This window comes from Rhinopithecus bieti, unplaced genomic scaffold, assembly GCF_001698545.2.
Source record: "Rhinopithecus bieti isolate Rb0 unplaced genomic scaffold, ASM169854v2 scaffold_315, whole genome shotgun sequence".
Lineage (NCBI taxonomy): Eukaryota > Metazoa > Chordata > Mammalia > Primates > Cercopithecidae > Rhinopithecus > Rhinopithecus bieti.
The window spans coordinates 3,397,371-3,416,044 of record NW_016803481.1 but is presented as its reverse complement, the minus strand read 5'-3'; the positions used below and the strand labels follow the sequence as shown (position 1 = coordinate 3,416,044).

General features: G+C 48.1%; 1 protein-coding gene across 1 annotated transcript in view; it reads left to right on the top strand.

The window, feature by feature from the left end:
* DPYSL2 (dihydropyrimidinase like 2) overlaps positions 1-18,674 on the top strand; it is an 82,285-nt gene that overhangs the window by 53,561 nt on the left and 10,050 nt on the right. The window contains exons 8-11 of the mRNA XM_017885305.1: positions 5,434-5,554; positions 14,072-14,228; positions 14,584-14,725; positions 18,249-18,419. Coding sequence (XP_017740794.1) covers positions 5,434-5,554; positions 14,072-14,228; positions 14,584-14,725; positions 18,249-18,419 — 591 coding nt within the window. The remainder of the gene's footprint in view (positions 1-5,433; positions 5,555-14,071; positions 14,229-14,583; positions 14,726-18,248; positions 18,420-18,674) is intronic.

Sequence of the window (18,674 nt, the reverse complement as noted above, 5' to 3'; positions counted from 1 at the left end):
ACGTAGACACACATGTACACACAGACATAGGCACACGCAGACAGGTAGACACACAAGAGACATAGACACACATGCATACACATAGACACACACACAGACACATAGACGCCTAGACACACACAGACACAGACACCTACACATACACATAGACATACAGACACATAGACACACACTCAGACACAGACACATGGACACACACAGACACATAGACACACACACAGAGGCAGATACACAGAACTGCACGCTCCAAGACACCTTTAGTACCATTTGAGGCCCTGAGGACATTTTCCTCTCCCCAGATGACAGGACGGAAGCCATGACATTTTCAGGATTGCACATCCCTGCTCCAGGCCAGGGATGCAGGCCCTTTTGTAGCTATCAGCCTTCTCATGCATGCTAAAAGCTGAAAGGGTGGCCTGGCACTGGCCCGAGGATGAGGGAGACAGGCAGGCAACTGTGTCAGCTGAGGGAAGCCCCATGCTGAGACCGTGGCTGGTGGACAGTGATTCCAGGGGACAGCTTGCAGGTGAGAACAAGCTAACATCAGCCAATGATAAACATGCCTGAGGCTGATTTTATGCACATTTGTGTGCACACAGATACACGTGCAGAAGCACACACACATGCACACACTCACATTCACACACATATACATACACACATGTCCATAGGCACAGATATGCGCGTGCACACACATAGACACATTTTAGCATACGCACATGTGCACAGGCACAGATATGCACATACGTGTTGTACCCACATATTTTCACATACACATATATACATGTGCAAGCACAGACATGCACAGGTGTACATATACATTTTCACATACACATGCACATATATGCTTGCACACATCTCTGCAGGCACCATCCCACTTTTGCAGACACGTCAAGGGTTCCTTTCTGTGGCTTCACTTCTCCCTCCGGGCCGGCTTCTGTGACTGCCTTCACCAGATTCCCCAGGATCCACCGGTCGGGTGGTTTAAACCATGGCAGCATAAGCCATGGTCGCTTCAGTTCTGACCTCCCTGGAATTGGTTCTTTCTTCAGCCCTGAAACAGTCTTGGGATCGGGCCTTGGAAATGCAGAGTCCAGGAGAGGCGGAGGGCTGACACAGTTCTCATGTGAGCCCTGTTCAAAGCTGCCTTCATTTAGTGATCACGTGTGCTGGACACTGTGTTCATGGCCCACATTTCAGTTTTGTAACTGTCCTGTGCAGGAGGTACAACAGCATCTCCTTCGCACAACTCCAGGGGATGCCAGTCATGCAGTGTGCATGGCTGTATCCAGGGAGCACCATTTACTACATTCTACTCCCTACGTGTGGTGGTACCAGAGCTGTGCTGCGGTGGGCTCCTTGGTTATCTGTCTTTATATGAGGACACTCCGGAAGCATGAAGTTAAGTGATTGCCCAGTTATCAAAGCGGAGAGCTAGAAAGTACAGTGTCCTGCCTGCTACCTCAACCCCTCCCACAGTGTACACACACACAGCTTAAATCCACACCTGGGCCTGGGCTTTTTTAGAAAGTTTCCTGGTTTCTTCCCGTTTGGTGACTGGAAGCCAGTCCCTCCAACTGCCATGTACCAGCTGTATAAGGAGGTGAGAAGATGTCTTCTGAGAAAAGCAAATGCCACTTCTGCAAATGCTACATGATGCTCCTGCTGAGACCCTCACTCTTGTCTAAGTTTTAGAGCCTTCTGAGGGGCTTGCATTCCTTCTTTCTCCTGCTTTCTGCAGAGAACACAAACACAGACAGAAAGGCCCTGGCTTTACTGAAGACGAAAAAGCTCTCAGAGAGCTGTTATTCTGGTTGCTTGTATTCATCCATTTTCATACTGCTGTAAGGAAACACGTGAGATTGGGAAATTTATAAAGAAAAGAGATTGAATTGACTGACAGTTCTGCATGGCTGGGGAGGCCTCAGGAAACTTACAATCATGGTGGAAGGTAAACGGGAAGCAGGTCTGTCTTATGTGGTGGCAAGAGAGAGCGAGCAAGCAGAGGGCAAACTGCCACTTTTAAACCCTCAGATCTCATGAGAACTCACTCATTATCAATGAGAACAGTGTGGGGGAAACCTTCCCCATGATCCAGTCACCTCCCATCAGGTCCCTCCCTCAACGTGTGTGGATTACAATTTGAGATGAGATTTGGGTGGGGACACAGAGCCAAACCATATCATTGCTATTTCGACCAGAGAAATTGAAACCATTTTTACATGATTAGGCCCAGCAGCTATTGCACTGAGAACTTCAGAATCCCCAGCAATTGATTACGGAGTCTCCTTGAGGGCTGGCAGACCCGGGGATGCACCAGTATGGGAAGCAGTTTTTCAGCTGATTTAGAGGCCCCTCTTGTATGCCAGGCCCTGAGTCATTCTACCCATGTGACAGCCCAGTGAGGCGAGGAGGGGGATGCAGAGGGTTTTACATGGTGAATGGTGGCAGAGCGGGATTAGAACTCAAGCCCATAGGCACTTGCCACCTGACGTCTCCTCTCATGGTGAGTTTGTCAAGAGGGATCTGTTGTGTGTTAAACCCTGTGTGGGTGATAAAGAGAATACAGTATGGAACGATTTTGTGTGAATTTGAGCTTACCAGTCTACTTGGGGAGGTGCCGCTGATGGAATGAAACACACCCCAGTGTAACTTCTCTGCCGTTTGGTGACCTATCCATCACTAGCATGATGGTTCTCTTGGATTTGAACTTTCCAAACATGTTCCTAGCCCACTAGACTTTTCTTCCCAACCCACCATGTGAGACCACCCAGTAGGATTTTCCCTTGTTTTCAACCCAGAGGATTGGAAAGGACACTAGAGAGTGCAGACATCTGGAACTGAACCGTCTGTGGCTGAGGGGAGCGGCGACTGAGCCTGCATGCCGAGCCGGGCAGTGCCTGGCATTGTGGGGATGCAAAACAAATAAAAAGGGATCCTTTCTGAAGGGACTGTGGACAAGGCAGGGAGAAAGAAGTAGACAGAAAGTGAGTGTAGAGATAGAATTTGACAGCAGCTCTGAGCTGTAGGACTGATGTCTGGGAAGAGGGTGGGGACTTGGAGATGAGGATAATGAAGAACCCTTCACAGGGATGGGCACTTTCCAGCATGCCTTGGAGAATGACAGACGTCCTGACACTGCTGTGTGTCCCTAGACAGGTCATTTCCCTCTCTGAGTTGCCTCATCATTAAAATCAAAAGATAGGCATAGTGGCTCGTATCTGTCACCCAGCACTTTGGGAGGCCGAGGTGGGAGGATCTCTTGAGCCCAGGAGTTCAAGACCAACTGGGGCAACATGGCGAAACCCCATATTGGGACAATAAACGGAGTAGTCACCTGTATCTCTGGGAGGTGCTGAGGGTTTTAGTGGAGTCCATCTCACACTTCACACCCATGCAAGATGTCCCTGCCCCCGCCTGGTGCTGCTGCACCACAGGCATCTCTCTTGTAAGTGGAGAGAGAGGGCTTGTCCTTCAGCTGTCTCAGGAATGAAAAACATTTGGATGTTTAATGAGCTTTTTCAAGAGCCCTTTGCTTGGACTCTGGATTTCTAGACATCCCTTTTCACATAGTTGATGCCTGAAAGGCCAAATGTGAATGAAGTTGTCTCAGCTCTGCTAAATTAGATTACCACTTAATGCAATTACAGAGCTTAATCTTTTGGCCAAGCTCCGTGGAGACAAGGTAGCCAATTCAGTTACAGGGGCTCCGTTATTTCTTGTGAAAAATAACAGTGTTCTGTGGAGCAGCCTAGATTGAAATACCATGAGCATAAAACGAAGTCATTTATTTGCTTAGCAAACATTTTTGAGCACCTGCTGTATACCAGGCAGGACATTGGGAGCTATTGGGGGCGGGGCATGGAAGATACTAAGCCATGAGTAAGCCCCAGCCCCTCCCCTCCAAGAGTTCAAGGCAGAGCCCTTTTGCTGGGATTTGGAGAGGGAGCCAGTGATGTTCTGAGATCTGCCTTCCATAATTTTACCAGCTCCTTCCCTTGCCGAGTGGTGATTCCTCTGTAGGATAGAACTTGATCCAGGGAGTCTTGTCTGATCAGGTATTCCATAGTCATCATGTGGGATTTGAAATATCATTCATCTGAACATCCGATTTATTTACTTATTTATTAATTTATGAGTCAAAGTCTCTCACTGTCGCCCAGGCTGGAGTGCAGTGGCGCCATCTCGGCTGACTGCAACCTCCATCTCCTGGATTCAAGTGATTCTCCTGTCTCAGCCTCCTGAGTAGCTGGAATTACAGGCACACGCCACCACATGTGGCTAATTTTTTTTTAATTTTTAGTAGAGACGGAGTTTCACCATGTTGGTCAGGCTGGTCTTGAACTCCTGACCTCAGGTGATCCACCTGCCTTGACCTGCCAAAGTGCTGGGATTACAGGTGTGAGCCATCACGCCGACTGCAACATCCAATTTAAAGCTCCAGATTATTTACTCAAGCAGTTCTCTAATATTGTACTGAAGATCGTACCAGGCTGTGGCTGGCCACGTTTGTGCTTCACACACAGGGGTCCATTGGTGTAGACAAACGGGGCCTGCTCCGTTCCCGGAGCCCTGTGAGGCTACATTGTTTTGTGGGTGATGCTGACTTCGTTCATGAGCATTTAATGGGAGCCCAGCACGAACTCCCCATCACTGAACATCTTGACTCAAGATCCTGGGAGCAGAATGAATATATGGAATTGAGAGCAATCAGTGTCTGTGAGTGGCGGTTCTCAAACGTTAGTAAGTGTGAAAATCACCCACATTGCTGGGTCCCACCCTCAGAGTTCCTATCCTGTGAGTCTCTGGTCCAGGGCAGAGCCAGAGAATCTGCATTTCTTACAGACTCTGGGCCAGTGTTGATGTCACAGGCTTGCTGCCTGCACCTGGAGAAGGGTCAGAAGGGAGTTTTCTTTTTCTTTTTTTTTTTTTTTTTTTTTTTGAGATGGAGTTTCACTTTGTTGCCCAGGTTGGAGTATGGTGGTACAATCTCGGCTTACTGCCTCCTCTGCCTGCTGGGTTCAAGTGATTCTCCTGCCTTATACTCACAAGTAGCTGGGATTACAGGCACCTGCTGCCATGCCCAGCTTTTTTTTTTTCTTTTTTTGTATTTTTAGTAGATACTGGGTTTCGCCATGTTGGCCAGGCTGGTCATGAACTCCTGACCTCAGGTAATCCACCTGCCTCAGCCTCCCAAAGTGCTGGGATTACAGGCATGAGCCACTGTGCCCAGCCACAGGAGGGAATTAGTTCAACCAAACCAATGTTAGAGACACAAGGCAAGTCGCACTTCTCCGAATTGTCCCCTGAGGTAGGACCTTGGAAACTTAGCAGCCTTGCCTTCATCCTAGCCTCTCTCTGGGGTGGAGGATAGAGGTAGGGGCTCGTGGGGTGGGCTGAGCCACTTTCTCATGCTCTGCTGCTATTTTGCAGGTCGAGGCCGAAGCCGTGAATCGTGCCATCACCATCGCCAACCAGACCAACTGCCCCCTGTATATCACCAAGGTGATGAGCAAAAGCTCTGCCGAGGTCATCGCCCAGGCACGGAAGAAGGGTGAGTGCTGTGGCCGGACTGGCTGATGGCAGGCGGGCAGGTTTGGAGGGGAGGGGGGCTCTTCACTGGGGAGGGCTCCTTTTCCAGACCCTCATGCCAAGTGGGCCACTTGCACCGTGTTCCGGCATTAACCTAATTACAGCCGGGCAAGGCAGGAGCTCCAGTTTCCTCCTCTGCTCCACTGCTGCGGCCTTGTTAGTATCTATTTAAAGCTGTGTGCACGCCAAGGCGGGGTGGGCAGGCACGTGTACCCCAGCCCCCGTGGAAGAGCTGGACTTACTTTGATGTGGTTGAAATAAACTAGGCATATACACAGATGACGTCAGTTTCCATCCACCCCACAATCCTTGGTCGCATCATGCACCTCCCCTCCAAGGCTGGGAGTGGTTTCTGCCCGGGTATGTAAGGCAGCTTTGTGGGGTGTGGGGATGCATTTTGCCCCAGACACTATCACATCCAGATGTTTTGGTGCGTGATAAACTCTCTTGATGCATTCGGAACTGAGGCTGGGTCTCTGGTATTACTGGGGTGTCCATTGAGAAGGGTCCTGGAAACTAATTGATTAAGTGCAGCTTCCAGTGCTTCCTCTAGAGGACGCCCCCTGAGGCACCTCATGCATTACGCATGCATCTCAGCCCTGTTGTCACCCGCTGCTGACTGCATGAATTTCGATAATCACACTGCGTCTTTTATGCTTGGGAGTTCTCTCCTCGTACAGAAAGCCTGAGGGCATGTCGTTCATTTTGATGGTGGATCTTAGGCTGATCTGAAATGAACATTATAAAAGGGTCCCCTTCTTCCTTCCTTCCTTTCTCCCTTTTATGTCCCCTCTTCCCCTTTGCCTGTTGGGATCTCTCCATCTCTGTGTCTCCACTTCTCTTCCCTCCTTTCCTGTTTTCTGTTTCATTTTATCTTTCATTTGACTCTTTCTCAGTCCCTCTGTCATTCTGTCTGTGTGTCTTTCTTTCCCTGTTAGGAAGGTAGCCATTTGACCTCTATGGCTGCGTGTCTGCTTCTCTGTATTATGTGATCCACATGGATCAAGGTGGGCTGTGGGATTTTTTTCACTGGTGGGTGACTTGCTGCAAGCCCTGGAACAAATTACTCAGTGATGACTGAGTCATCTTGTCCCAGAGATGATGACTTCCAGACGGACCCAGCCACTCCTGGCCCTTGTTCTTTGGAGTGCTCATGGGGCCTCTGTCCTTAGGCTGCACATCAAATGGTTGCCGCCTTTCTGTCTTCTCCTGGCACCTTGAAGGAATTGCCTTTTAGAAATAAGAAAGCATTCACCTAAAATAATGTAACTTACTGAGAATGAGCTTTGAGTTGTTTTCTAGGACATATTGTGGATGATGATGGAATCGGTGGCTCTGGGTCACCCTGACACGCGTTTGCAAGAAGGCAGTGCATTTGTGGGAATCAGCCTCTGTACAGAAGGCCAGCCACAGCACCGCTGCCCCCACGTCGTGTGGGGATGGGTGGCATAGTGTCTGGAAGGGGGAAAGAATGAGACGGCTTATTTTCTGTATTTTACCACTGTGCTATACCTAGATGATGATGATACTTGAGTTAGGCTAACATTTCAACATAATTTTGGATAGAGGCCTTGTCTAAAGTTGACTCCATATTCAAACACGTACCTGTCCAAATGAGAAGAGAGAGGGGTCCTGCCTGTCCCAGACTTCAGTCGGAGAGGTGGAGTCATGGGCCACCCCTGCTGCAGGCCTCCTCCTCTCTGTCCTTCATGGTTCTTCTCACGTGGAGTTGCAGAGCTGCAGTGTGTTGCTGCAGTGCCCCGTTTGGACCTAGCACCCCAACTCAGTGCCCGGTAACCCCCTGGTTTTTTTTTAATGTTTAATTTTGCTTTTGAGATGGAGTCTCAGTCTTTCACCCAGGCTGGAGTGCAGTGGTGCCATCTCAGCTCACTGCAATCTCCGCCTCCTGGACTCAAGTGATTCTCCCGCCTCAGCCTCCTTAGTAGCTGAGATTACAGGCCCCCACTACCACGCCTGTCTAATTTTTATATTTTTAGTAGAGACGAGGTTTCACCATGTTGGCCAGGCTGGTCTGGACCTCCTAACCTCAGGTGATCCGCCCGCCTTGGCCTCCCAAAATACTGGGATTACAGGCGTGAGCCATTGCAACAGGGCACCCCTATTGTCTTTATAACCTTGACACCCTGTGTGTCTTATGGGGTGAGCAGTGGGAGGGGACTTTAGTTTGTTCCCTTCCAGAGCCTTCTGAGTGTGAGTCCAGTGGTTCCCAGGGTGCTGTTTGCATTCAAACTGTTACTCATTAATCCCTGAAAGCCTGAGCTTTAGACAAACCTGAGCTGCCAGAAAGGAATTTCCAGTGCATTCAGGTGCTAATGAGCAGGAATGAGAAGTCCTAGCTAACTTCCTAGGCTCTTAGGCTCTTTCCCATCTTGCTGGAACTTCCTAGCAACTTTGGGAGGCAGCCCTGGCAGGAATTTTTATATTTTGTTTCATTTTGCAGCTGAGTAAACTGAAGCTCAGAGCTCATGAATAGTGGAATTGGGGCTTGACTGTCAGGCCTCTAACTTCAGGCCACAAATATCCATGTTCATGTTTGACTGACTTACCTTCATGCTTTGCGATTATTTTAATATGGTGATGCTTGTGACCTGTGTCTGTTGGGGCTTAGTTCCTTAAGAATCCTGATTGAAACGGTGGCCTGACACCCAGCAGAGATATGGGTAATGTACACACAAGGATTCCCAAATGACCAAGAACGAAAGCTCTTCAAGGGAATATTAATTGTTTGCTCTCCAGGATCAGTATTCATTCTTGGATCAAACCCCAACTTCACTGTACACCAGCCACGTGATGCTGGGTGCTTCCTTATCATTTCCACATGTCTTTTCGCCATCTGCATGGGGAGGATAGTAACCATGACTCATCTCACAGGGTGATGATGACGTGTACATGAGATATTGCAGGTAAAAATGGAGACGAGAAGCGTGACCAGTTATTGTGACTACAAGATGAAGGGTCTGGTCTAACCTTGAGCTTGCGAGGAAAGCAGAGCACAGATGCCTGCTAACCCTGGGCAAGGGTTTTCTGCTCAGAATTGTTAGTCCACTTCAGGTGGGTTTCTCTGGCCCTCTGAGGCCAGTGTGAGCACTGCCACAGCCCCCTCTCTGATGCTCCATTTCTTGCTCTGTGAATGGAGAAATTCTGAATTCATTCAGTGAACTTTCATGATGTGATACTTCAGGCCCTGTGTTCCAGGAACAAGAAATTGTCCCAACCACAGTTAGCTCTTCCACTTGCAGGGGTAGGATGTTTAGCGGAAAGTCACGTTGGGAGGTGGTCAGGGCTACAAAAGGGGTACAAGTCAGGAGGGGTTGAGACTCCCAGAAGGGAGTCTCAGAGGGGTCAGGCTGCGTAAACAGACTTGAAATTTTTCTGCAAATGTGAGCTTTGAAAAATGATAATCCTGTCCTGGGAGGAGTAGTAATGTCTCCTTCTCTTAGTGATCCACGTGAACCTCCTCAGCCAGAGACCTGCTGGTCTAGAATCTAAGATAAGAGAAGTTCAGGGAAGCGAGGATATGAGGTGAAACGAATGAGAACTGTTTTCACATGCCTGCTTGAGGCAGCACCACTGTGTCCTGCCTTCCCTGAGAGACACGCTGCTTCCATCAGCCGCTCTGAGCCGTTCCCCAGGATGGCGTGTCATCAACCCAATTTGGCAGCTGAGGCAGTGAACACAGAGCCAGGACCAGACGACCTGGGGGCAATTTCACTCTTGAAAACAACTTAGACCAACTTAATAGGCTCATTTCATGGAAGAGAAGTAGAAATGCAGAAATTGAAAATCTTGCCCTAGATCATGCAGCCTGTGGGAATTAGAAACCATGATTCCAGGCCCCTGGCCACCTCTCTTTCCATGGAGGGCCCCCATGGGGATTTCTCCTCTAGAATGGGCTCCCTCTCTGTCTGACCACATTTTGCCCATGTGTGAAATCCAGCATGACTGCTGATGCCTTCCATGTGTGAGTGGTGGTCTGTGGGCAGTGCCTGATGACCTCATCTGGTGGACATTCTTTTCCATCCTCCTCCTCACCCCACCCCCGTAACCCGGGTGCAGAAACATTCAGGACATTAAACCCTGGGAACCTCAATTTGAGATAAGACCTCTTATGTCCTGCGGGTCAATAGGAGTGACTCAGGCATTATGAGAAGCACATGGTCATGGGGCCTGTGAGGACCACCTCAACTTGGGGATGAGTCCTTAGTGAAGCTTATGCTTGATGTTGCAATCTTGAGCAGAAAAGGGGACTGAGAGAGGAGAGAGGACAGTAGAGAAAGAGGGAAGATTTATTTTAAAGAATTATATTTAAGGAATCAACTCACACGGTTGTGGGGATGGCAAGTCTGAAATCTGTAGATCAGGCCACAGACTGGAGACCCAGGGAAGAGCTGATGTTGGCATTGGGGTCCAAAGGCAGAATTGCTTCCCAATCTGTGCCCTCACTTTAACAGCAGATGCTCTGCAAGGTTGGGAATTCAGTTTGCATTGTAATTCAGCCACTGGCAGGATGAGATCCTACTTCTGGTTTTCAGCCATCTCAGCTCTGTATGTGTGAGACATAAGGGCAGACATAGAAACTTTTGATTCGTTCATGTGGTGCTTGAGCTGGGAATTTGAATCCCTGAATTCATTCTTTTTTTACCACCCACTTTGTTTAGTACAATTAGGAGCAACCGACCACTCTTGTTATACTTGTTAATTCGACAAAAATGTTTAAGGTATCGGCTACACAGTCACCTAAAAACTTGCCTCTTAGAAGCCTTTGTGAGTATTTAATAATATTTTCTGTATCTTTATTGTCCCATCATACCCTGTACTCTCCTGTTTTTACTACTGGAAGTAGACTCATTAGTGCCTTTAAATCCAATCAGATTTGAGAACGAATTTCAGAAACCTCAGAACCCATTCAGAAAACTCATTTTTAAGATGATGTTCCTCTAGAACCACTCTTGCTACGAAAACCTGACAGCACAGGCCCCAGGCTGTTAGTTAGGGTCTGGCATGAATTCTTGCAAAGGTGAAGGAGAATGGTGAGCGTATGTGTAACTGTCTGTCTGTCTGTCAATCCCAGTTGGTTTTCACTCTGCTTTAGTGGCTGCATATTGAGCTACAGATACTGGTTTTGCACAGTTCTCACTTTGGATTTGTTCTCCTGCTTCTCATCCATGGCAAGTGACTGCCAGAGCTGGGAGCTTTCAGGCAGTTTTAAACCCCAGCCTTGCGTTTATTCTTCATGAATGCACACGGGCCCCAGACTGGTTGCAAATAAGCACTAGCTCCCATCCCCTGCAGTTCTTGGCCTTACTAGAGAGCCTGCCAGAGGCTGGCTTGGTCACATCCTTCAGTTTAGACTTTCCCTGAAGACGAAAATCACGAAGGTGCCAAAAAAGCCTCAGCAGTGTGTTTAGAGAAGTGTAGAAGGGCCAATTAAGCCTGTTCCGTGGTTTATTATTATTAGTGGTAATTATTTCTGGCGTGCAGTTCAAGGGTGTCTGTGGCCTAGCTGAGCTCCGGAAGTGCATCCACAGCTCCCTGCTATGAATGTTTATATACCCAGGAGGGGAGCCCTGGGTTGGGGGTTCCAGACCACCGGGGATGGGAGGCAGAGACTCCACGTATAGATCATACTCTTGTGGAGGTAGAGGCCTTGTACGTGATGGCTAAACTCTTGTCCCGATTCTGGGCTAAGAAAGAAAGAAAGCCCAAAAGACAGCAAGGACCTCTGAATCCCTGAGGGAATTTGAACAGAGCGAAGTAGAAATGAGCCACAGGATGGCTCTGTCCCTCCCCTAACATCCATAACCCTGCCCCTGAATGTCCCTATCTTTGCTTGACTCTGGCCCAGAAGTCCACTTGGCCTTTGTCTAAGGAGGCAGGTTCTGCTCAGCAGTGGTGTTGAAAGCTCAGACCCTGTTTTGGGTTTTCTCGAGGCTGAAGACCAAGTTCATTCTCTTGAAGTGAGGTACATATTCCTGTGCACAGAGAGAAGAGGAATCCAGCTCCTCATAGAGCAGCTCCCCACCGCAAGCTGAGTCGTGTTTCGCAGGGAGAGATAAGCCTGTGGTCAGCAGCATTCACCCCCATGGTATTCAGGCCACTTTCCAAGAACCAGCCCCTCCTTGTACTCAAGTTTCCAGAGGCAGGGCTGAGGAGCAGGCACAGGGAGAGGATGAGCGTCGTCGGCAAGTTACAGGAAACTCAGGAAAATGTTTATGTGTGTCCAGAGATTTTCAGAGACCATCCAGCCATTCTTTATCTCCAAGTGCCTCTGCTCTCATGAACTTCTTCATGTGGACAAAAGCAGGAAGCCTTTAGGGCTGCGCATCCCTTGTTTTCCTGTGACTTACACAGCTCTCACCTTTGTGCTTAGATGGACTGTGGCCAGTGGGACCTCCAGGCCTGGCTGGGTCAGGAGAGTTTTGCTTAACCAGATCTGTTTGATGCTTGAACCAAAAGCAGGGAGCCAGAGAGATCTTTTGAGAATTGATGACTGCTGCTGGGTCCTGCCCAGCCATTTGCATTTTATAAAGGTCTTTGGCAGCGGCCAAGGCCTTCTTATTATGTGTTGTTTTTCCACTTTGGGATGAACCGGAGTGGTTTGTGCAGCCACCCTGATAGCTCTTTGCACCAGCTTCTGCATGGGAGGCTTTGAGCAGGCCAGGAGCCAAGGGGACCCTCCTAGCCCTTCCGAGCACCTAGCACTGGCCCTTTTCTTCCTCAGGGCTTCCTTCTGGAGGTTTCCCTGGGTTTGGAGTCCTCCCTCCTCTCCTGCTAGGGGTGGGGGCGTGGTTGCTGGTGACCTGGAGTGAGCTGCCTGCTGTGGCCTCCAGCACTCCCTGGCTGAACAGCGAGTCCTTTGTGAAATTCCTGAGGCAGGAGGGGGCAGCTGTGCAGAGCCAGCTCTCAGAGTGGCCGACAGAGAGGGTGTTGTGGTGTATCATCAAGTGATAAGGCCTTCAGAAAGGCCGTGGAGAGGAAGGAAAACACATTCCTGACTGCGGTGTGTTTGCCCTTGAGGGCCTGTGTTTGGGGAAGTAGAGAAGCTTTGCTGCATTGTTGTGGGGTGGGAGTTAGCCCTATGCTGGGGGGAGCCAGTGAGAGATGAATTCAGCTGACCTGGGATCAAATTCCAGCTTAGATGCCTTTAATTAATAACATATTAGACCATTTAATCTATTTAACACACGTTCATGGAGTGCCGACTATGTGCAGGCAGGTAAATGATCTTCAAGATGTCTCCATCAGGTGGAAAGTCAAAAATTTACAACTGGGTAATGACTGGAGGGGAGGATGGGATTCTCAGATGGAGGATGTGATACCCGAGTTGTGTTTTGGACAATGTTAAAGGAGGAGATCAGCTTCCAGTAGTGAAGAGCATCTGAGGCTTCGGTGAGGAGGATTTTCGTTTCAGTCCTTGAATGCAGAAGAGCTCCTTTGGATTATTTTTATGCAAGAGAATGGCATGGGAAGATTATATTTTAGTAGATGAATCTGGAAGTGTCATGCAGAATGAATGGAGAGGTAGGGAGCGGGGTTGGGAGAGCAAACATAAATCTAAGGTCCAATGGGGAGGCTCTGTTGGAATGAGCTGGCGAGAGATGATGACGGCCTGATTTAAGGAACGATTGTATTGAAAGCACTAGGGTATTGGCGTTCAGTGAATGTACATGAGTCTCAACTTTCTGGTTTTCATCTGAATGGACAGAGAAGAGGGCATGATCTGAGCATCAGGGAGTTGATGTTTGTCTTGGACATTGCATTAATAGAGTTAGGCTAGGCTTCCAGAAACTCTGAAATCCCAGTGGCATAATGTCCAGTTTGTTTCTCACTCACAGAGTCGGCTGTGGAGCTGATGGCTGTAACAGACAGCTTCTTCCAGGCAGTGACTCAGGGATCCAGGCTGTCTCTTGAGCACATCTGGGGGTTTATGTATTTGCCCTGAAATACTTCAGCCTGGCGATGTCATGGGTGATTTCCTCCCACAGACCTTTAGTCAGAGATAGACACTATGAGGGGCTAGGAATTGTGAAAAGATTGTGTGAATGAACAGGAAGGTTAAATTTGAGGTGCCATAGGCCATGCATAAAGAACAGTCCAGATGGCACCTGGGACTGGATGTTTGGACACCATCTGAGCAGGAGATTAATAGAATTGAAAATCAGCAGTGTAGGAGACAGAAGCCTTCAGGATGTCTGGGATCCTGTAGGGAGGGTGTGTTGTTTGAAGAGCAGGGGCCGAATGTGGAATCTTAGGAAGCTCATGTTTGTGGGTGACAGGCTGATGGAGGTACTGGATTTCCCCATGTCTCAGTTTCCTCATCTGTGAGACAAGCCTGGTGTTTCCCATAAAGGGATAGTGAGAGCACTAGGTGCTGCTGGGCAGGCAGTGGCTCCTCATAGGGGTGGTTCCCTTCCCCCTACATTGTGTTGGACTGAACCTTGTGTGTTCTGTTTGTCAGGAACTGTGGTATATGGCGAGCCCATAACCGCCAGCTTGGGAACGGACGGCTCCCATTACTGGAGCAAGAACTGGGCCAAGGCTGCCGCCTTTGTCACCTCCCCACCTTTGAGCCCTGATCCAACCACTCCAGACTTTCTCAACTCCTTGCTGTCCTGGTGAGTCCTGGCGACTTGTTCACACTTCACATTCTGTCTTTCTTGAGACCAGACCAACCCGTTAGGTGAAAACAACATGGTGGCCGAGAGCAGCCATAAAACCGGGAGACCCTTGTTCACCAAACTAGATTGGCTACATGAGTACAGGGAATTGTCATTCTAGCACCATTCTGGGAGGGGATTCTGGATTAAAAACCTGGGCCATCTTGAAAGTCAAGCCAAGAAGGTGGAGGAGACATCAGAAGGATTCCACTGTGGTTGGTGTGATGCCATTCATGGGACAGCCCACCAAATAGGCGTAGGCACGCAGCATCCTGATGAATCTGCGGCACCACGTTTTGCGTTTTCTTTGCAGTGGAGACCTCCAGGTCACGGGCAGTGCCCATTGCACGTTTAACACTGCCCAGAAGGCTGTAGGAAAGGACAACTTCACCCTGATTCCGGAGGGCACCAATGGCACTGAGGAGCGGATGTCCGTCATCTGGGACAAGGCTGTGGTAAGGAGCGATGGCCTCATTCCTCGGTGGCTCTCAGCCTTCCTTGTCCTCCTCATCTGGGGGCCACAGGGCTCATGGAGGCCTTGAAATGACAGACAGTGGAGGACATCCTAGAAGCCAGTACTTATATGACAATATTTCTGAGGGTTGGAAATCTAAGACCTCTTCTAATAGGTCATTTCTTCCTAAATATTACATATGTATTTCTTTTTAAAACAATTTTTAAACTTTTTTCAGACAAGGTCTTGCTCTGTCACCCAGGCTGGAGTACAGTGGTCCAATCATAGCTCACTGTAGCCTCAAACTCCTGGGCTCAGGTTATCCTCCCACCTCAGGCTCCTGAGTAGCTAGGACCACAGGCACACACCACCATGCCTGGCTAATTCTTGGTGTGTGTGTGTAGATGGGGGTCTCACTATGTTGCCCAGGCTGGTCTCGAGTTCCCAGGTTTAAGCAATGCCTCAGCCTCCCAAACTGCTGGGATTACAGATGTGAGCCATCACGCCTGGCCTACCTGTGTATTTCTTATCATTATCCTCAACGGAGCAGTAAAGACTGAAAACCTACACAGCTTTAGATGTGACTCTAGGTCAGTCAGGAAGAAAATTCCTTAGCAACCAGGTGACTTTTTCAGTTAATCCTCTTCTACTCTTGGAAATGGGCTCAATTTCCTTAAAAGTCTCTTTTAGGGACCTCTGGACTTAGCATGTCTTCTACTGCCAGCTTCTGGTAGGCCTGCTATGAACATACACTGACTTAGAGGATCTTTGGGCTTTTTCATTTTAATGTTTTAAAATATATTGACACAATAGGTTTTCTTTTTTTTTAGTGAATTTTTTAGATTATATGAAGAATATATCCTTATTCCAAGAGGAATAAGGAAGTAAATAAAAGTCGCCATGTTTCACATATAATGACAATTAACATTTTGGCATATGTCTTTCCATTTTTTTGCTACTACACAAGTGCACATGTGTATATGCAATATGTGTGAGTGTGTAGATAATATTGGCATCATACAGCTGGGCTCACTCCCAGGCTCATGCCTGTAATCCCAGCACTTTAGGAGGCTGAGGTGGGTGGATCAGTTAAGCCCAGGAGTTCAAGACCAGTCTGGGCAACATGGCAAAACTCTGTCTTTACTAAAAATACAAAAATTTGCCAGGCATGATGGCATGTGCCTGTAGTCCCAGCTACTCGGTGGGTGGAGGCCGGAGGATTACCTGAGCCTTGGGAGGTTGAGGCTGCAGTGAGCCATGATCGGACCACTGCACTGCAAACTGGGCGACATAGTGAGACCCTGTCTCAAAAAAAAAAATTGTAACAATAATTTTGCATCATACATACTATTTTGTAGTCTGTTTTTTAAAAAATTAATGTATCATGGAAATATCTCCGCCTGCTTAAATATACTTGAAAAAATTGATTTACAATAACTGACTCTTCCATGTGAATGCTAAACTGGGACTCATTTAGTTATTTTTTTGAGATGGAGTCTCACTCTGGAGTGCAGTGGTGCCATCTCAGCTCACTGCAACCTGCGCCTCCTGGGTTCAGGTGATTCTCTTGCCTCAGCCACCTGAGTAGCTGAGATTACAGGCGTGTGCCACCACACCCAGCTGATTTTTGTATTTTTTGTAGAGACAAGGTTTCACCATGTTGGCCAGGCTGGTCTCAAACTCCTGACCTCAGGTGATCCTCCTGCCTTGACCTCCCAAAGTGCTGGAATTACAGGCATGAGCCACTGTGCCCGGCCAGGACTCATTTATAATTCTTTTTTTTCGTGGGGGGAGACAGAGTTTCACTGTCTCCCCACAGGCTGGAGTGCAATGGCACCATCTTGGCTCACTGCAACGTCTGCCTCCCGGGTTCATGCAATTCTCTTGCTTCAGCCTCCTGAGTAGCTGGGATTACAGGCGCCTGCTACCACGCCTGGCTAATTTTGCTATTTTTAGTAGAGATGGGATTTTGCCATGTTGGCCAGGCTGGTCTCAAACTCCTGACCTCAGGTGATCCACCCGCCTCGGCCTCCCAAAGTGCTGGGATTACAGGTGTGAACCACCACGCCAAGCCACATTTATGTCTTTGGTTGAACATTTACAATGTTTCTGTTTTTTTTTTTCTTAACTGGAATGACATTTTTATAAGACACATTCTTGATTATGTTTGTAGGAGAAATTTCTACAAGTGGCATTGCCGGGTCAAAGGATGTATATATTTTTAACGGTTTTGATACATATTGTCAAAGTTCCTTCCAGAAAGTTTGTACTGCTTTATATGCCACCACCAATATCTGTCACTCCCCAGTGTCTACCACCTGGGTGTTGTCAGCAAAAATCCATTGTTTGCTGATTTGATAGGTGAATTTTGTGTCTCATTGTTTTACATTTAATGTATTCAGTTACTGGTTAGAGTGAAAATTTTTTCCTATGCTTATTGGCCATTTGTACTTTTTTCTCCCTCTTAATGCCGGTTCATTTCCTTTGCCCTGTTTTTTACTGGATTTAGAGTGGGTCTGGGAGGGGAAGCACTTGAGGAAATGTGATTGGCACCTAAAACCAGACACGGGGCTGAGACTTCTAGGTTGGCTAGACTAGAAGATGACATCTGGCCAGGCGTGGTGCCCCACGCCTGAAATCCCAGCACTTTGGGAGAGCGAGGTGGGAGGATTGCTTGAGGCCAGGACTTCGAGCCCAGCTGGGCACCATAGTGAGATCCTGTCTCTTAAAAAAAACAAAAATTAGCCTGGTACGGTAGTGCATGCCTGTCTTCCCAGCTACTTGAGAGGCTGAAACAGGAGGATTGCTTGAGCCTGAGAGCCTGAGACTGCAGTGAGCTGGGATCACTCTACTGCATTCTAACCTCAATGACAGCAAGATCCTGTCTCAAAAAAACAGAGAGAAAAAAAGGAAGCCTAGATCTGTGGCTGTATTTTGTTGAAAAGGACAGCCAATTGGGCCAAATGATATTTCCTAGAGAGGCATTGCCACCCCTGCAAATTAAACAAAATTTTTTTTGTTTTGAAATAATTATAGATTAAGAAGTTGCAAAGATAGTACAGAGAGGTCCTGGGTACCCTTCACTCAGTTTCCCTCATGGTTACATCTTACATGAATGTAGTACAATATCAAAACCAAGACACTGACAGTGTCACAATGTGTGGGTATAGCTCTAGGCTATGTGGCCACCTGTGGAGTCATGTGACCACCACCACACTCAAGATGCAGTCCAGCATTTCAGAGACCAACCTCTTGCTGCTCCTCCCCTCCACCCTCCGTAACCCTGGAAGAACTCATCTAGTCCCTCATCTGTTCTCCGTCTCTACCATTTTGTTATTTGGAGAACATTATGGAAATGGAGTCATACAGTGTGTGACCTTTGAGATGGTTTGTGTTTCACTTGGCACAATGCTCTTGACATCCATCTAAGCTGTTGTGTGTATCAATAGTTTGTCATTGAAAAGTAACTTTTTAACTCGTTTCTGCTGTGTGCCTCCTGTGCACACCTGTGCTGTCTCCCTCAGGTCACTGGGAAGATGGATGAGAACCAGTTTGTGGCTGTGACCAGCACCAATGCAGCCAAAGTCTTCAACCTTTACCCCCGGAAAGGCCGCATTGCTGTGGGATCCGATGCTGACCTGGTCATCTGGGACCCCGACAGTGTTAAAACCATCTCTGCCAAGACGCACAACAGCGTAAGACCTGTTAACTGTGCAGGCCCCATCCAAACGAATTACAGTCACAGAGACACGGACGGAGGGAGAGCCCCAGGGTTTCTAAAAAGAACTTGCTGTGATGGGAATGTGCTTTTCCTGAGGATGTTACGATTTGCAATTTGCTGGGAAAGGAATAGTTATTTCATTTTCTTTAGTGAGGTCAATAAGACCATTACTCTCATAATCATTTTGGAATACCACAGCCTCTCTATCTATAGACCTTTAGAGCCTCTA